This window comes from Polistes fuscatus, unplaced genomic scaffold (assembly GCF_010416935.1).
Source record: "Polistes fuscatus isolate 324 unplaced genomic scaffold, CU_Pfus_HIC Scaffold4, whole genome shotgun sequence".
NCBI classification, from domain to species: domain Eukaryota; kingdom Metazoa; phylum Arthropoda; class Insecta; order Hymenoptera; family Vespidae; genus Polistes; species Polistes fuscatus.
The window spans coordinates 11,767,392-11,782,139 of record NW_025113118.1 but is presented as its reverse complement, the minus strand read 5'-3'; the positions used below and the strand labels follow the sequence as shown (position 1 = coordinate 11,782,139).

At 33.0% G+C, this 14,748-nt stretch overlaps 1 protein-coding gene across 10 annotated transcripts in view; it reads right to left on the bottom strand.

Annotated features, from left to right (window-relative positions):
• Nucleotides 1–14,748, bottom strand: part of LOC122521129 (disks large 1 tumor suppressor protein) — a 380,822-nt gene that overhangs the window by 109,784 nt on the left and 256,290 nt on the right. For 8 of the 10 annotated variants that reach the window (XM_043641597.1, XM_043641592.1, XM_043641596.1 and 5 more), the window contains one exon: nt 7,363–7,398. The exons of the other annotated variants lie outside the window; for them this stretch is intronic. In XM_043641597.1, the coding sequence (XP_043497532.1) occupies nt 7,363–7,398 (36 nt within the window). The remainder of the gene's footprint in view (nt 1–7,362; nt 7,399–14,748) is intronic. 10 annotated transcript variants of the gene reach the window in all.

Here is a 14,748-nt window from a genome sequence, read left to right as displayed (position 1 = left end):
ATTCATTATACGTTAGCCTCTCTGTTTCAGGATCTTTTATGTTCGAATGTTGATTATTTGAAACTACATTTTCCAATAAACAAGAAAATTTTATGTTCTGTTTTTTATTTTGCGTTTAATAAAAAAATATCTACCTTCTGATTTTATGCATACATTTTATTGAATTAATATTTATTAGATCAATACCTTCAAATATTTTTAATTAAAAATGTAATACGATATAATATGAGCTGTATAATAATTTCAATTATATTAACACGAGTAAACTTTAATATTAAAAAAAAGTAAATAAAAAATTAATTTGTTTTAAGTGTTGTAATTTATATTATTTATTAGAGAAAACTCAATAAAAGTTGTTCATAAAAGAAAAATAGAAAAAAAAATAAGAGGGAGAGAAAAAATTGTTGAATGATACTCGAAACAAGAAGCAAGAGAGAGATAAAGAGATAATTAATAGCACGAGGGTAAATGATCCCTCTCGTAGCCCTGGAGTTTACTCTTTTTTATGCACGATGCACTCTTTTGCTCAGACTAACAACACTCTGTGTTACACACTCAGTTTCTCTTCCAATCCCAAAGATGAATGCAACGTAACACGATGGAAACGTTCTGTCATCGTTATTTACGCTTCGTCGTCTTCTCGGCTCTGCCATACGCTCGAAGAATTTCCACCCACCACATTTTGATTGCATTAGTATACTCGACAAGTCGCCAACACGTAATATGTATCTTTTAAAGTTCCAAGAAAATATACAATAGAATAACACGAAATAATAATGTAAGAAACGATCGTGTAATATTGTAATATAAAAATTAAATATCGAAGATTATATATTAAAAAATATATATACAAAATAATATATTAATGTAATAATCATAATATAAAAAACTGGTGTGTGCACGTAAGAAGTTATACTTCTTTGCAGTACCAAAACGAACATAACCTCAATAACATCAAAAATAACTTCAAAGAAAAACTTCAAAGAAAAAAAATAACTTAAAAAAACATAATAATTATTATATATATATATATATAAGAAAGAATAAAAAAAAGAAAATATCAAAATATAGATATCAGTCCACACTAAATATAAGAGAGATATATCGAATTACTTCATGCGTCAACAGCCATGGCGCGGTTACAGCATTAGTTCTCGCTTCGATCATTTAAGTAAAGCAGCGCTGAGTTCAATTAGTATTTGGATAGGTGACCCACTTGAGAAAAAAGGGGGGAAGAAGAAGAGAAGACAACTTCACGCCGTAAATTTGAAATCGCTTTGCCGCGCGTTGTAAATACCGACAAACTTCATGGTGTCGTTTTTCCCGACGCTCGGAACAAAATCACTCCACATTACATTTTCCCCAACGCGCCAAAAGAAGTATAACTTCAATAATAATAATAATAATGTAAAAATTGGAAAATAATATTGATAAATTATTTTGTGGAAAGTTTTATCCTGAAACGATTAGATCTTCAAATATTCGAAATCGAAATGATATTCTAAGGACAAAGGTTTCCGAAGTATCATGGTATTTTAACAGAGAATAGGGTAAAGGGATCCACGATAGTGTCCATTACCGGTAAGAGGTCATCGTTGGGTCCAGAGTTAGTGGCTACCACGCGACGTCGTCTCTTCCTGTCACTTCCGGTGCTTCCACCCTCTCTCTGGCATTGCATTATGGGCTACCAGTATTATAACGGGACACGTCGTATAAATCATCCCGACTTGACGTGCGTGCGTCGGTACGACCCTACGTGTCACCGCAAATTGCCGAGATTAGTTGTTAGTGACGGACCATGAATTGTCTTTCTTCCCTGAAAAGGACAGCCCAGATGACCTTCGAACGCTTACACTCAAAATTATACGGGCGGGGGATCCTATTCGTTTGTAGAAAATGATCCGTTGGAATGCAACACACTTTCAACCATGTTTCCTAAATCAACGTTTTTATTATTATTTTTTTAACGAACGTCAGTGACTACGTGAAATCCAATATAGAAGAAATAAATTTCATTGATTTTGAATACAAACAATGTTTCCTATACCATGTTTTATACCATAATTCTATAACTTCCACCGTATTCTCTATTAATATTCACGATATACGTTGTACGAAACTATTTTCTTTTTTCTTTTTTTTTTCTTTTGTGAAATATCGATATTCATAGAATCATACACGATAACATAACAGTAGAGTTGTCGATTTTAGTTTAGGTAGAAATTATTCGAGAGAGAAATTATAATAGTCGATACTGTGTTGAAACACGAAGTAAAACAAGCCCGATATCGAAGTTGTACTCGTGGAAAGGATAGTATTGGATAGAGCAGAGTGGTATGAAGAGAAAAGGGGGCTATTGGTGGTGACGGGGGTTGCGAGGGGCAGGGGGAGGAGGAGGGGAGAAGAGGAGGATAGAATCAAAGGGGTTAGTAGTAGCTCACAGTTCTAATGGAATTAGGATTTCGACGAAGCGGTATAATGTGAAATAGGGACGTGTTTTCCCGAGGGATAAGAAAGAGAAGCTATGTCCGGAATTTGGAATTTCCGTCTCGAACGTTGCGACGCTAAGTCCCGCCGCGGAAAATGGATTTCGAAATTACTCGCGAAGATAAGCATCTCAAGATGGAACAACAATCCTCGTTACTTCGAACGAACGAACGAACGAACGAACGAGCGAGTAAACGAATGAACAAAATTGGCGGATACTTTAAAGCGACACGTTACCGTAGAAGAGGGCTGAGAGTTAAGAGGTCGGGGGTGAGGGAAGGTTGGTTGTGCCTATTTTAAACGGATATTAGTGTATTTCCTCCGCGTGTTAGAAACACGCGAGGAAATTTCAACGAGTCGCCTGTGGTAGTTACATTTAATTAAGGACAACATCGTTGCGTGTTTGTGTGTGTGAGTGTGTGTGTCACTGTCGATATTAAACGTCTCTAACGAGTTATCGCGAGTAAATGCTTCTACGTATATTAAACTTTCCTTCCTTCTCTCTCTCTCTCTCTCTCTCTCTCTCTCTCTCTCTCTCTCTCTCTCTCTCTCTCTCTCATTACGCGTATTATTATATTAAAGACGGCCTCGTGAACGTTTCGATATCTCGTTATTAGAACAAACGACTCGTTCCTCGTATTAAAAACGCAAAACCCGTACGCGTAAGGTACATTGTTACCTATTATGAAAATAACAAAATAAAGAATATAAAAAAAATAAAATAGAAAAGGGTAAAGGTTAAACCGATCAAATTTCCAGTTCACAACGTGGTTTCTAAATTAGACGGAAAAGGGGAAAGGGGGAAAGGGAAAAAATAAAAAAAAAAAAAAAAGGAAAGAAGGAGAAGAAATAAAAATACGGCCAGTTCGCGAATTAAAACGTAATCGATCCTAGCGTATTCTCTCGTATTACAATTATGTCGTACCCGCAACGTTTCGCATTACGAACTTTATAATACTAACGTCCAACCGGTTTTTCATGAGGCCAGTTCTACTAATACGCGACTACGCACCGATGCTTTACACGACGACAACGACACTCTGTCCAAGTTAGATATACGATTCCACCATCACCACCGAGTTTCTCTCTCTCTCTCTCTTATTCTGTGCGCGCGAACCCCCAGAGCTGCATAATAATTTTCCTAATCCCTGAAATACGACGACTCTTCTTGAAATCCGTCGACGTGAAAATTAGCTCAGCTACGTGGATATAACGAAAGTGCTCTTAAAAGCATCTTCTCTATGATGGAACTAACTCTCCGCACCTACTGACATTTCTTTTCTATTTTTTTGATCTTCTTTTTCGTTTCTTATTCTCCAACGCTTCTTTATACTACATTTAATAAAAAAAAAAATGAAATAATAAATACAACAATAATAATAAAAAAAAGGAATATATTTCGCACATGTATGCACGAAATACTAATGGAATAAATAACGAATTTTAAAGTAAATCTTTTTCATGAATAATATCGTTTCAATAATTATTCAAGTAATCCTGTACATATGTGTGCGTACACGTGGTACATTATGTATATTTCCTATGTGCATAAATCGAATGCTTTATTCTAAATTCGGTTTTAAAGCAATGACGGGACGACTGCTTATCCCTTCTTTCTACGCAAGTACGTGATACGAATGAAATACGTTCTCGCAAAATTCCGAATAGCGGTGCAAATCGAATCAGGTCGACTATGAATCTTCCAACGTGAGCGCGTGTTGGACTAACTCCTTCCCTTTTTCCAACGAGTGCTGTGCGAGATTTCTGTGAAAACTTTCGAGGAGCCAACGGGACGTTCCAACTAATATACGACGTAAACCAAAGACGTTCAGGGATTTGAAGCTTTGCTATTAGAAACGAAATGGAAAAAGAATAAAAAGGAAAATGGAAAAAAATAAATACAAAAGAACGTGAGTGGCCTCAAATTTCCTACTTCCCTCGCGATAAAAGTGAAACTAGTATTATCATCTGGAAAATAATCATAATTTTTGAAAACTATTAATAGGGTGTGTTCAAAATGAAGACAATCTAGAAATAAATATATTAGTATATGAATTTAAATTGAAAGCATTATTTATAACAAGTGAATTAAGTAAATACGAAAATAATATACTGGAAATGCACATCACTAAAAATCGTACATATTAATATAACAAGAGAATACTCGGTTTTTTCGTGTCTAACAATTGGTCATCCTTTATTTTTACTGTTATTTAAAATGTATTTTAGCATCAGAATCAATTGACGTACCCATTAAAATAAAAATAATACAAAGTAAATTTATCTAATAATATACTTGGAATATAAAACAATTTCGATTGGATTGAAAAAAATGTCATCAAAAATTCATCACTGGCCAGGAACGTTAAAACAAATCTATTTTAATTTAAACTACGTAAAATATGAGTAAAGTACATTAGAATATTCGACGTATGTTAGATGATTGTTAATTAATCGAAAGGAACGTTTATTATAATCTAAAATCACGGAGTATAAATTTCTACGTACCTTCCTCTTCGAAATCCAACGTTAGACTGGTTCATTGTCCTCTGTAAACGTTCTTTTATTGATTGTTGTTTATATGACTTTTCGAACGTTACGCATGTATACAACGAGAATAATCTTCGTATATAATAAATAGAATTTATTCTTTTGAAAGTCATACGAACAAAAATCAATAAAAGTATTTCAACTGACTTTCATAAATAACAACGAGCCAGTCTAACGATGGATTTCAAAGGAAACGGTAAGCCGAGCTTATACTCTGTGCTTTTAAATTACAATATATATTTTATTCGATTAATTAATATTCATTTAAATTATGTCGAAAATTTTCAAAGTATGCCACATCCCCACTCGTCTTTTTATAATCTAAACAAATTACTGATCGACCTATCTCACACACATACACAGACATACTACACCACATTAAATTAGAACTTTCTATAATTTCGATTGACTGTGAATTCAATCTCACTCTCGCTCTTTTTACCTGCATGTTCTCTCTCTTTTCGTTATCGTTTTAAATCAAATTTTATCTTTATACACTTCGATAGTTGTACACTTCTATTTATTTGATCAATTTTTCTAATAAATGAATCAATATTTATAATAGAAACTAGGTTGCATCGATTTTACTGACAAAACGTACTTTATTAAATTATCATTTTTGATTACTTTATATTATCATATTTAGTCGATATGCGTCCAGAAATATTTATAATGCAATTTATATTATTCGAATACTGCAAAAAAGTAAAATTAATATTTATATTTTATTTTTTATTTATTTCTTTTTTATTCATACGTTGATTATAACAACTAAAAATATTTTTCACGCACGCGCACATTTTGATACGTTTATCATTTAAAAAGATATTATATTAATAATAATAATAATAATAATAATACGACACGATTCATTTGTTAAGAAGAGAATCGTCGGGAGATCGCAGGAAGTGGTTAATATAATGTAAAATGTGTTGTCTCAGTGTGTATGTGCGTGACAAATTGTTTTACCCTTTCCTTCTCCCTTCATTCACACTGGCTTCCGTTTTAGAGAGACGCACGCTATCTAATTTAACTCGAGATTAATCAGCCCGAACTTTGCCAATCGGCCGTTTAAGCAGCAATGGCGACGACGACGACGACGACGACTACGACTACGACGAACGATATCAGAGATTGGTTGACATTTAACTGCTTAAGAAGAAGAAACTTTTGCCTTCTAATTCGGCAAATCGATTTCTCGAGTTTCCCTTAATAAGATTTCAAAACAAATCGAAAAAGAAAACTCATTGGATTTATTTTCCTCGTTCGCCGCGTATAATATCGCGAATGATCGAATTAAAAAGAAAGAGACAAAAAATGTTAACTAAGAGGTGAATTATTATATGAATGTTTTTTGTTGTCGATAGAAAATGCATATCACGTTGATTATCATAAAATCACGGATCGATAATGAACGGTAAAGCGTAACCATTATGCCACAAAAACCACAATATAGTAGATAATATGATAACGACAAGCTTATTAAGTATTATCGATACATATGGAGATGTAGAGTAGACATAAATATGCAAATACAATATAATATGTGAACATATGTAGATAGATGATATATTCTAAATAATATTTATCTTGCGATTCATAAATTAACATTATTTCTAAACCCGTCAAATACCGGACACATACGTAAAAGGATAGTAACGTATTTGCAATAATAATAATTATAATATTCAATCTAAATCAATCGAATGAGATTAATTTCTCCGTAGATTAAATAATTCCTAACAATTTCTGTTATTTAAAAAGTATATAATTTAACAATTAATTAAATTGTCCGTGAAATTAGTAACCAAGATGAAAGTATGCGTTAACTAATTATTCAGAATAGAATGTTGTATACGCTAAAAGAGAGGGTATAATAGAGAAATAGAGAATGTGACGTGATTCGGCAAATGGGCAAAATTTAGTCAGACATTTACATAACGACTCCATACGGACCAACGATTAGTATCGCGACTAATTATCTAATTAACGATATAAATGTTTCAAGTCTATCGAACGAGCTTTTAATCCTGCTCGTCGACGAATAAATCGTTGCTATTTCGATATACAAATATATATATATATATATAAATAAATTACATATATTAAATAAATTATATATATTAAATAATTATATATATATTAAATTTTATACATATATTAAATTTTATATATATTGTATAAATATAAAAAAAATTTGGAAAAATCTTTTCCATTCCCGCTCGGAAAAAAAAAGGAAAAAAAAGAAAAATGATGGTTAAAAATGTTCCATTTAAATTCGTAAAACGGGTTTTGAAATTTCTTTTCAAAGGCTTTGATACTCACGTGTCTCGTGTCCGCTGCGAGCAGAGGAGTGTGTGCCTGTAACAACGAGTGCCGAGGGCATTAGACAAAAGTCGCGTTAGATCGATGTTTCTCTTATTAATTTCGTTACTTTGAAACGCATGTCATGCTGAAAATAAATATAACAAAGAAAAAGGGAGAGAGAAAAAAATAAAGAGAGAGGAGGAGGAAGAGGAGGAGAACGCATGTCATTCATTCATTCGAAGCACCGTGAGCTTAAAATTTAATGTTGGAAAAGCATGCCATTCGCGTGCTCTACGCGTTTACATTCGTAGACGAATAACCCACCCGTGCGGAAAAGTTTTCATGCAGAAAACTAAATTAACTAGAACTAATTCGCAACTTCTGTATTCCACATTCTTTTCTCTTAACTATTGTAATATTATAATGCGCGTAATAATAAAAATACTACAAATGTAATACTAAATAATACACTGAAAATATTATAAATGCTCTTGGTTAATTTTCTTGATATATATTATATATATATATTTTTTCTTTTTTAATAATTTATAATAGAGTATCAATATTCAATTGTATTATAACTATTTACAAATTATTATTTTTACAAATAAAATATTAATAAATACACATATATGCATATATATATAATATTATTTTACAAAATATTAATGAAATCAATGAAAGTTATTATAATAAATCTTTTCTCGTCGAATTTATTTTATAGTAGATATTTAACATTAATTAATATAATAACAGATTTATTTTAATTATATAAAAATAATTAACGAAAATAATTTTTTTTTTTTTCTTAAACAAAGAGCCGACTCTTTTATGTATACTTATAAGTCCTAGAGGTGAAAGGAGAATGATTTCTTCCAAGCGTGTAAGAAAAAAGAAAAAAGAAAAAAAAAGAAAAAAAACGCTAAACAACAACACGCCTCGTTTCCTTTAAAGCAAGTGGAAAGTACTCGTGCTATTTTCCCCCAAGTGAGGAAAACTCGCGCGACGAAATCGTTCCGCGAATACTAACCTCTCGTGAGACCATCAAACGTTTCATGATTCGATTTAACGCTTTCGTTGAAACGAGCAAGCGGCTTTTTTTCTTTTCTGTCGTATATTACAGACGAATCAAACGGTTTGATCAAATTTCATTAATTTCGTATGACTTTTACTTTTCTTTCTCTCGCGAAACGTGTGTTACTCGCGTTGAAATGATGTTTTTCATGTTCATGTAACATAATATGTCTAATATGTCAAATCCGGTAAAATTATTGACAAATAATGTTTAATTTCTATTTCTTTTTTTCTTTTTTTTTTCAAAATTAGAATACGAATTTTCAATTGTTTTTTTTTATTTATTATTTGATTTGTGCATAATGGCACGAAAAAAGTTTTACAAAAAAACAAAATAGAAATAATTTATTCGTATAATAACTTACAGAAACAACAAATATTTTTGTTAATAAATATTACAAGAATGATCTCAATTCTCAATCGAACCATTCCTCTTTCGCTTGATTTTTTTCAACTCGTAATTTATCCATACTCGAGGACAGGCCGCTTTCCTAATTGCAATTTATTGCAACTTCCTGCGATTCCATTTATTGGGAAACGAAACACCTCGAGAAGGATCATTCGATAAACGTAGATTTATCTTTCTCTCTCTCTATCTCTCTCTCTCTCTATCGTTCGTTTTAATTTAAGTGCGATTGAAATTCTATGCTTACGAATTTATCGAACGTTTGCATCGAAATAATTGTCAATTAGAATCGAATTGCGGATAAATGAATAGAGAAAGAATAAAAAAGAAAAAAGAATTCGATCTAATATAACTTTGAAAAAGAAAAAGAGAAAAGAGAGAGAGAGAGAGAGAGAGAGAGAGGCAGAAAATTTCGTTTTACACGACACTGATCACAATTCTTTTTTATTCATGAAACTGTCGAACGATATATGAACGGAGCCCCTCCCTCCCCTCCCCCCCTCTCTCACCCTCTGCCACTCTTTCATTTCTTTCGTAAAAAGTATAAGCAGTGTATTCAATTTACAAGAAACTCGGGATCTTGTTCTTGCTGGAAAATCTATTTGCAAGGGAAAGTTGAATTTCGTTTCAATTTGTATAGAAGGAGGAGAAGAAAGGGAGAGGGAGTAAAAACTAACCCCCCCCCACCCCTTACAAACGAAATGTTTATCTATAGAATATATTCTACTTCGCGTTCGATCGTCGAATCTTAAATTACCAATTACATATTCCCCCATACGAATTGCTCCCCATATACATATGCCTTCGTTATTTGGATAGCAACTATACTTGAATATCAAAGTTGAAAAGGTAGCTACTATATTTGACCGTTTGTAAAAAATCAACAACGATTTTCTCAATTCTTTAGTTGAATTTGTTTTCTTTTTTCTATTTTACTTTCCGTCAATAGAAATAAATATTTATTTTCTTTTTCTCACTGACACGCACACACACACGCAGATTTTCTCTCTCTCTCTTTTTCTCACTCACTCGTTATCGTTTTTCCTCTCTATTCTGTTTTATACACACTCTAAGGTATCGCGTTTCAAGTTGCAACGTCGTTCCTTACCTTCCCACGGGAAAATCGCGAGATTGAATTTTCCTTTGAGAGGAAAAGAGAAAAAGTTGGTGAGTAGTAGGGTGGAAAGGAGGGGATAGGTGGTAACGGCTAAAGAAACGATATATCGAATAAGTCGGTGGTATCAACGGGAAACCAAGTGTATGGTACCGAATCAGAGTGACATTGGACCGGATGTGTCATTCAACTTGACGACCAAGATAAAGAACTTCTAACGATTTTTCAAATATCCTTTAAGGTAGAAATTCTTATCGATGAAAGAACTCCTTTTCATTGCTATTGTCGAAAGGAATATTAAAATTAAAATTTGAACAATTGAATTTGAATATTTCATTTTATTAAAATCATCCAATTGCCAGACTAACGATACAACAATTATTTGAAGTTAGAGATAAACCTCTGTGAATTTTAATTCGATTGATAACGAACCACGAGTTGATTAGTCAACAGTACGATGACGCATTTGTATTTGAATTTGTTTTATTATTTTAAAAGCCGGTTGCGAATATAGTTCGGAAATTTAATTTTTTATCTTTTCGTATAAACGTAAAACGTAATAGGAAAATTGAATTTTTCAATTTATTACGTGAGAAAATAAATTCTATCTCGATTTGTCACATTCGTTCAAGTGTTTTTCCTCGTCGTTCGAACACACTCTTTTATAGAAATTCATCAACGTAGATACAACAGCAGCAACAACGTACACGCACGTTAGGAGTTTCCGACATTATCCTCTTCATCCTCGTTGGTTGATACCCCAAAAAGACACAAGTTTTCGAGAAATAGAAGAGGAAATAAGAGAGGAAAATTACGAGGTGTCTCTTTTCTAAAGACGTGTTTCCTCTCTCTTCTCTTCTCATCCTCATCCTCGCTATGTACTTTCCTTCGTAGAAAGAAAGTTCGCGTTCGTTGGAGCTTACCTTTCATCGTACGAGAAGATAAAAAAAAAAGAAAAGAAAAAAGGAAGGGAACGATCGTAGCACAAAAAATAAAAGGAGAAATAAAAAGAGAGAGAGAGAGAGAGAAAACATCGTGTAGACGAAAGTTGAATAGTATGATAATTAATTATACGAGCTTGTCGTGTCGTTTCATGTTAGAATATAAAATTAAATTACCTTATACATACTATATATATATATTTTAGTTCCTGTTCGGTACCCAAGGAAAATGACGATTCTTATCCCACAGTTTTTCTACAAAAAGTCTTCAACAAGAAGAGGAGAACCTCTTCTTCTTTATTTTTCATTTCCCGATCGGAAAAGTGTACTTTTCTAAAAGTCTTTTCACGCATAATTGACTCGTTGATGGATGATACTATGATAGTTAAACTAGTTGTAAGTTATACTTACACAGATATACATAGAGTGAGTCAATAAAAGTTATGTTATTACATAATAATTTTTTTTTATTCATTGTTTTCTGTTAAATTCTCTCACGCATTTTATTATTTTTCAATACCCTTTTATTATTGCATATATTTTATTTTTATGTGATATTAATTACGATTGCGTGAAATTATTTTTAAACCGAGAAAGATCAAGATTTTTCAAATAATATTGAAACAGTGAAATGTAAACATTTGGAATTAATTTTTGGAGATCTCAATACAACTTTATATTATAGATTGAAATCAAATTCACGAATATTGATGTAAGTAAACGAAAAATTATTGTAAGATACTTTTTGTTTGATTCCTATTTAACAGGGACCTATGTTTCCAATGAATTTCTCCAATTTTTCTCGTCGTACGAGCGAAAAAACGCGAAAACGTCCATTTCTTTAACTCGTTGAAGATAGTCGAGACTTTGAGACGCGACTGACTCGCAAGTTCGCGAACTTTTGTCTCGTTGAAAAATTCAAGGGTAGGAAAGCCCTAACTCGAGAGTTTTGGATTTACGTTGGATTACTTACTCGAGTCCTCTCTTTCTCGTGAGAAAATATACGAGGAAACCTTCAACAGTGTCCTCGGATTTCATAGTGTCTAGTGTTATACTTAATGGGTGTGTCCTTCTTCTTCTATTAGACACCGAACTAAATTAAGAGTGAAACGCGGGACAGAAAGAGAAAGGGAAAGAATAATAGCCATAGCAGCATATTTTGACATTTTAATTCGATCATATTCTAAGAAAACTTCATCGTTAGAGAAATCACGTTTATTAAAGTATACTTTTAGGAATATTACTAAAATTATTCAAAAGCTTCGACAATTTTTTACCAAAAGTATAAAGATTTACAATAATGGAAATCAAGAAAGAGAGAGAGAGAGAAAGAAATGAGACTCTCATCTTGAAGAGATGAGAAATTTCTTTAAGAATATTCTTAGTTTTCCCCCTTTTTTCGGATGGATTGAAACAAATCGATTTAAATGTTTCTCACGAAAATTTCACTCCTATGTATTTTCTTATATTATCAAAACTACGTATTTCACAACGAATAGAAAAAAATAAGAGGAAGGTACAGAGAGAAAAACAAAAGGAGAGAGAGGGAGAGCGGAAGACGGGGAGGGGGGAGGGTTAGAGAGAAGGAGAAAGTGGTAAAGGAAAAGGTACGTTTTCCACGCGACTATTTCGATCCTCAAATGGAAATGCTCAGGAGACTGGAAAGAGCTTGCGTTCAAAATGGTATTAATACACTTCGTGGCACATAGAGACAATCAGATAGATAACGGAGAGACGAACAAGAGAAGGGAAAGGGGTTCAGGGTGGGAGGAAAGAAGGGGGCCGAGGCGGTGATAGTGTAGTAAAAGGGTCGGGAGAGGGTTGGAGACTGCCGGACGAGATTAGGTCGTCTGCTTAGCTAGAGGAACCGGATTCGGTTACATTTACACATTTATGGAATATCGATTTCGAGTGAGTGTGCACAGAGGACAAAGAAGGAGAAGAAGAAAAAATAAAAAAGACGAAGAAAAAGAATACAAAGTATATGAGAGAGAGAGAGAGAGAGAGGGAGGTGTGATAAAATAAAAAGAAAGAAAGTATATTCATGTATTCGTCGTTTTAGCAGATTCTATCCCCGAAGGCAGATTGGTGTTGAAAGAGGATTGCAAGTGAGAGAAATAGGGAGGGAGAGAGAGAGAGAGAGATATTGCAATTCGATGATATTATAAATTTACTCGCGATAATGTTCGACACCGAGTTGCCAAGGATCTTTCAACGGAAAATATATTCTCGACGCAATCGAATTTTCTTGACAGAGAAAAGGAGGAGGACAAATGCATCCTTATCATAATTTTATATGTCTACATATTTGAAGATAAAGAAAAAGAGAGAGAGAGAGGGTCTAACTTTCTTTCGAAGTTATAAATCGAAGAAGCAAGATAACAAACTATCGTCGAGAATACTAGAACTGGAGTACTACAAAATTTGAATATAAGTAGACACGGTATTCTGTGTGATTCGCGTATGAACACGCATAATATATTTGAATGTATTATATTATGTATGTATTTACGCATGTAATATTTATGTACATAGATATATTTAGAGATGTGCAAAGACGAAATACGAAAAGATGAGATTAGAAAGAAGATCGTTGATACGTATAACACACATACGATGTGATTCGTTCGTAAGCTCTAAAACTTGGGAACGACTCGGAATAAAATATGATTCATGCCCTGTTCCAAGATAAGACACGTAGGGGCGTATACCAGCTGCAGCCTTTGACAAATCTCCGGTTATAATTCTTTCCCTATTCTCACGCTAGAAATTTCTTCTTCAGTTTTCGTATTACCGTATACTACTTAGTTATATTTCTACCTGCTAAAATGTTCGCAGGTGCGAAAAGAAAGCCGGAAAAAAGAATGAGATCTTCGTGAGAAACTTTATGCCCTTCCTAATCGTTATATTAAACTAAAATAATCATTCAATGATAAATATTTACTTTATCCGTTATTTCCACTTATGGGGCTTCACGTTATCCAAATTTTGTTCTCGTCAGTTAGTTAATTAATAATCCTTATTCGCTATATTAATAATTAAATTGAAATAATAAAAAGTTTCCAATATTGGTAATATCAGAATTCAAGTAAACACTATCAAATATATTAAATAATTAATATTATAATAATAACGATTTGGATAATTTTATATCTTAATAATCGCATAAAATGTTTTCATATTTAGAAATATACTAAAAGAGAAACTCGTTATTGTTATTACGTGAAAGAACCAAATTTATATATTTCACTAAAAACCTATTATAAAAAAGTCAATCCGTACGCATAGAAAATCATCATTAGGACCAAAATCAAAAGATTTAAGTAATTCCCTGAAAATGAATATAAATCCAAACACACGCGCACATATACACAAAAATCAAGTCGTCGTGGATAAAAAGGTTTTCGTTAAAACCGAATAAAAACATTCAATATAATATCGCGAATTTTTCCATCGCTTTTTCATCATCGATTCATCCTTCTTCTTTCTTTGCCGAAATCAAATTCTATCTCTTTTACTGACCATTTGCTTTCTTTTCCTTTTTTTATTTTTTCTTCTTTCAAACTAACCGAAGCTTTGACTTTTTAAGCCGATCAGAAGCACGTCGGTGAACGTCGTTGTTGCTGACACAGGTGGTCGGACGTGAAGCACGGCCCATTTACCAATATGTCTGGCTTGTCTGTCGACTCCTATATGCGTCACGCACCTATATATGAAGCTATATGCATGTAAACGTAGAAATGTATATATGTATGTGCGTGAGAGCGGGTTCATGTCATAGAATACGATCGCTCGGAAAATTCGTGAATTTTTACCAACGAGCTTAACCTCTAACGAAGCGGTCGACTTTGTCCAGATGGACGCATTGC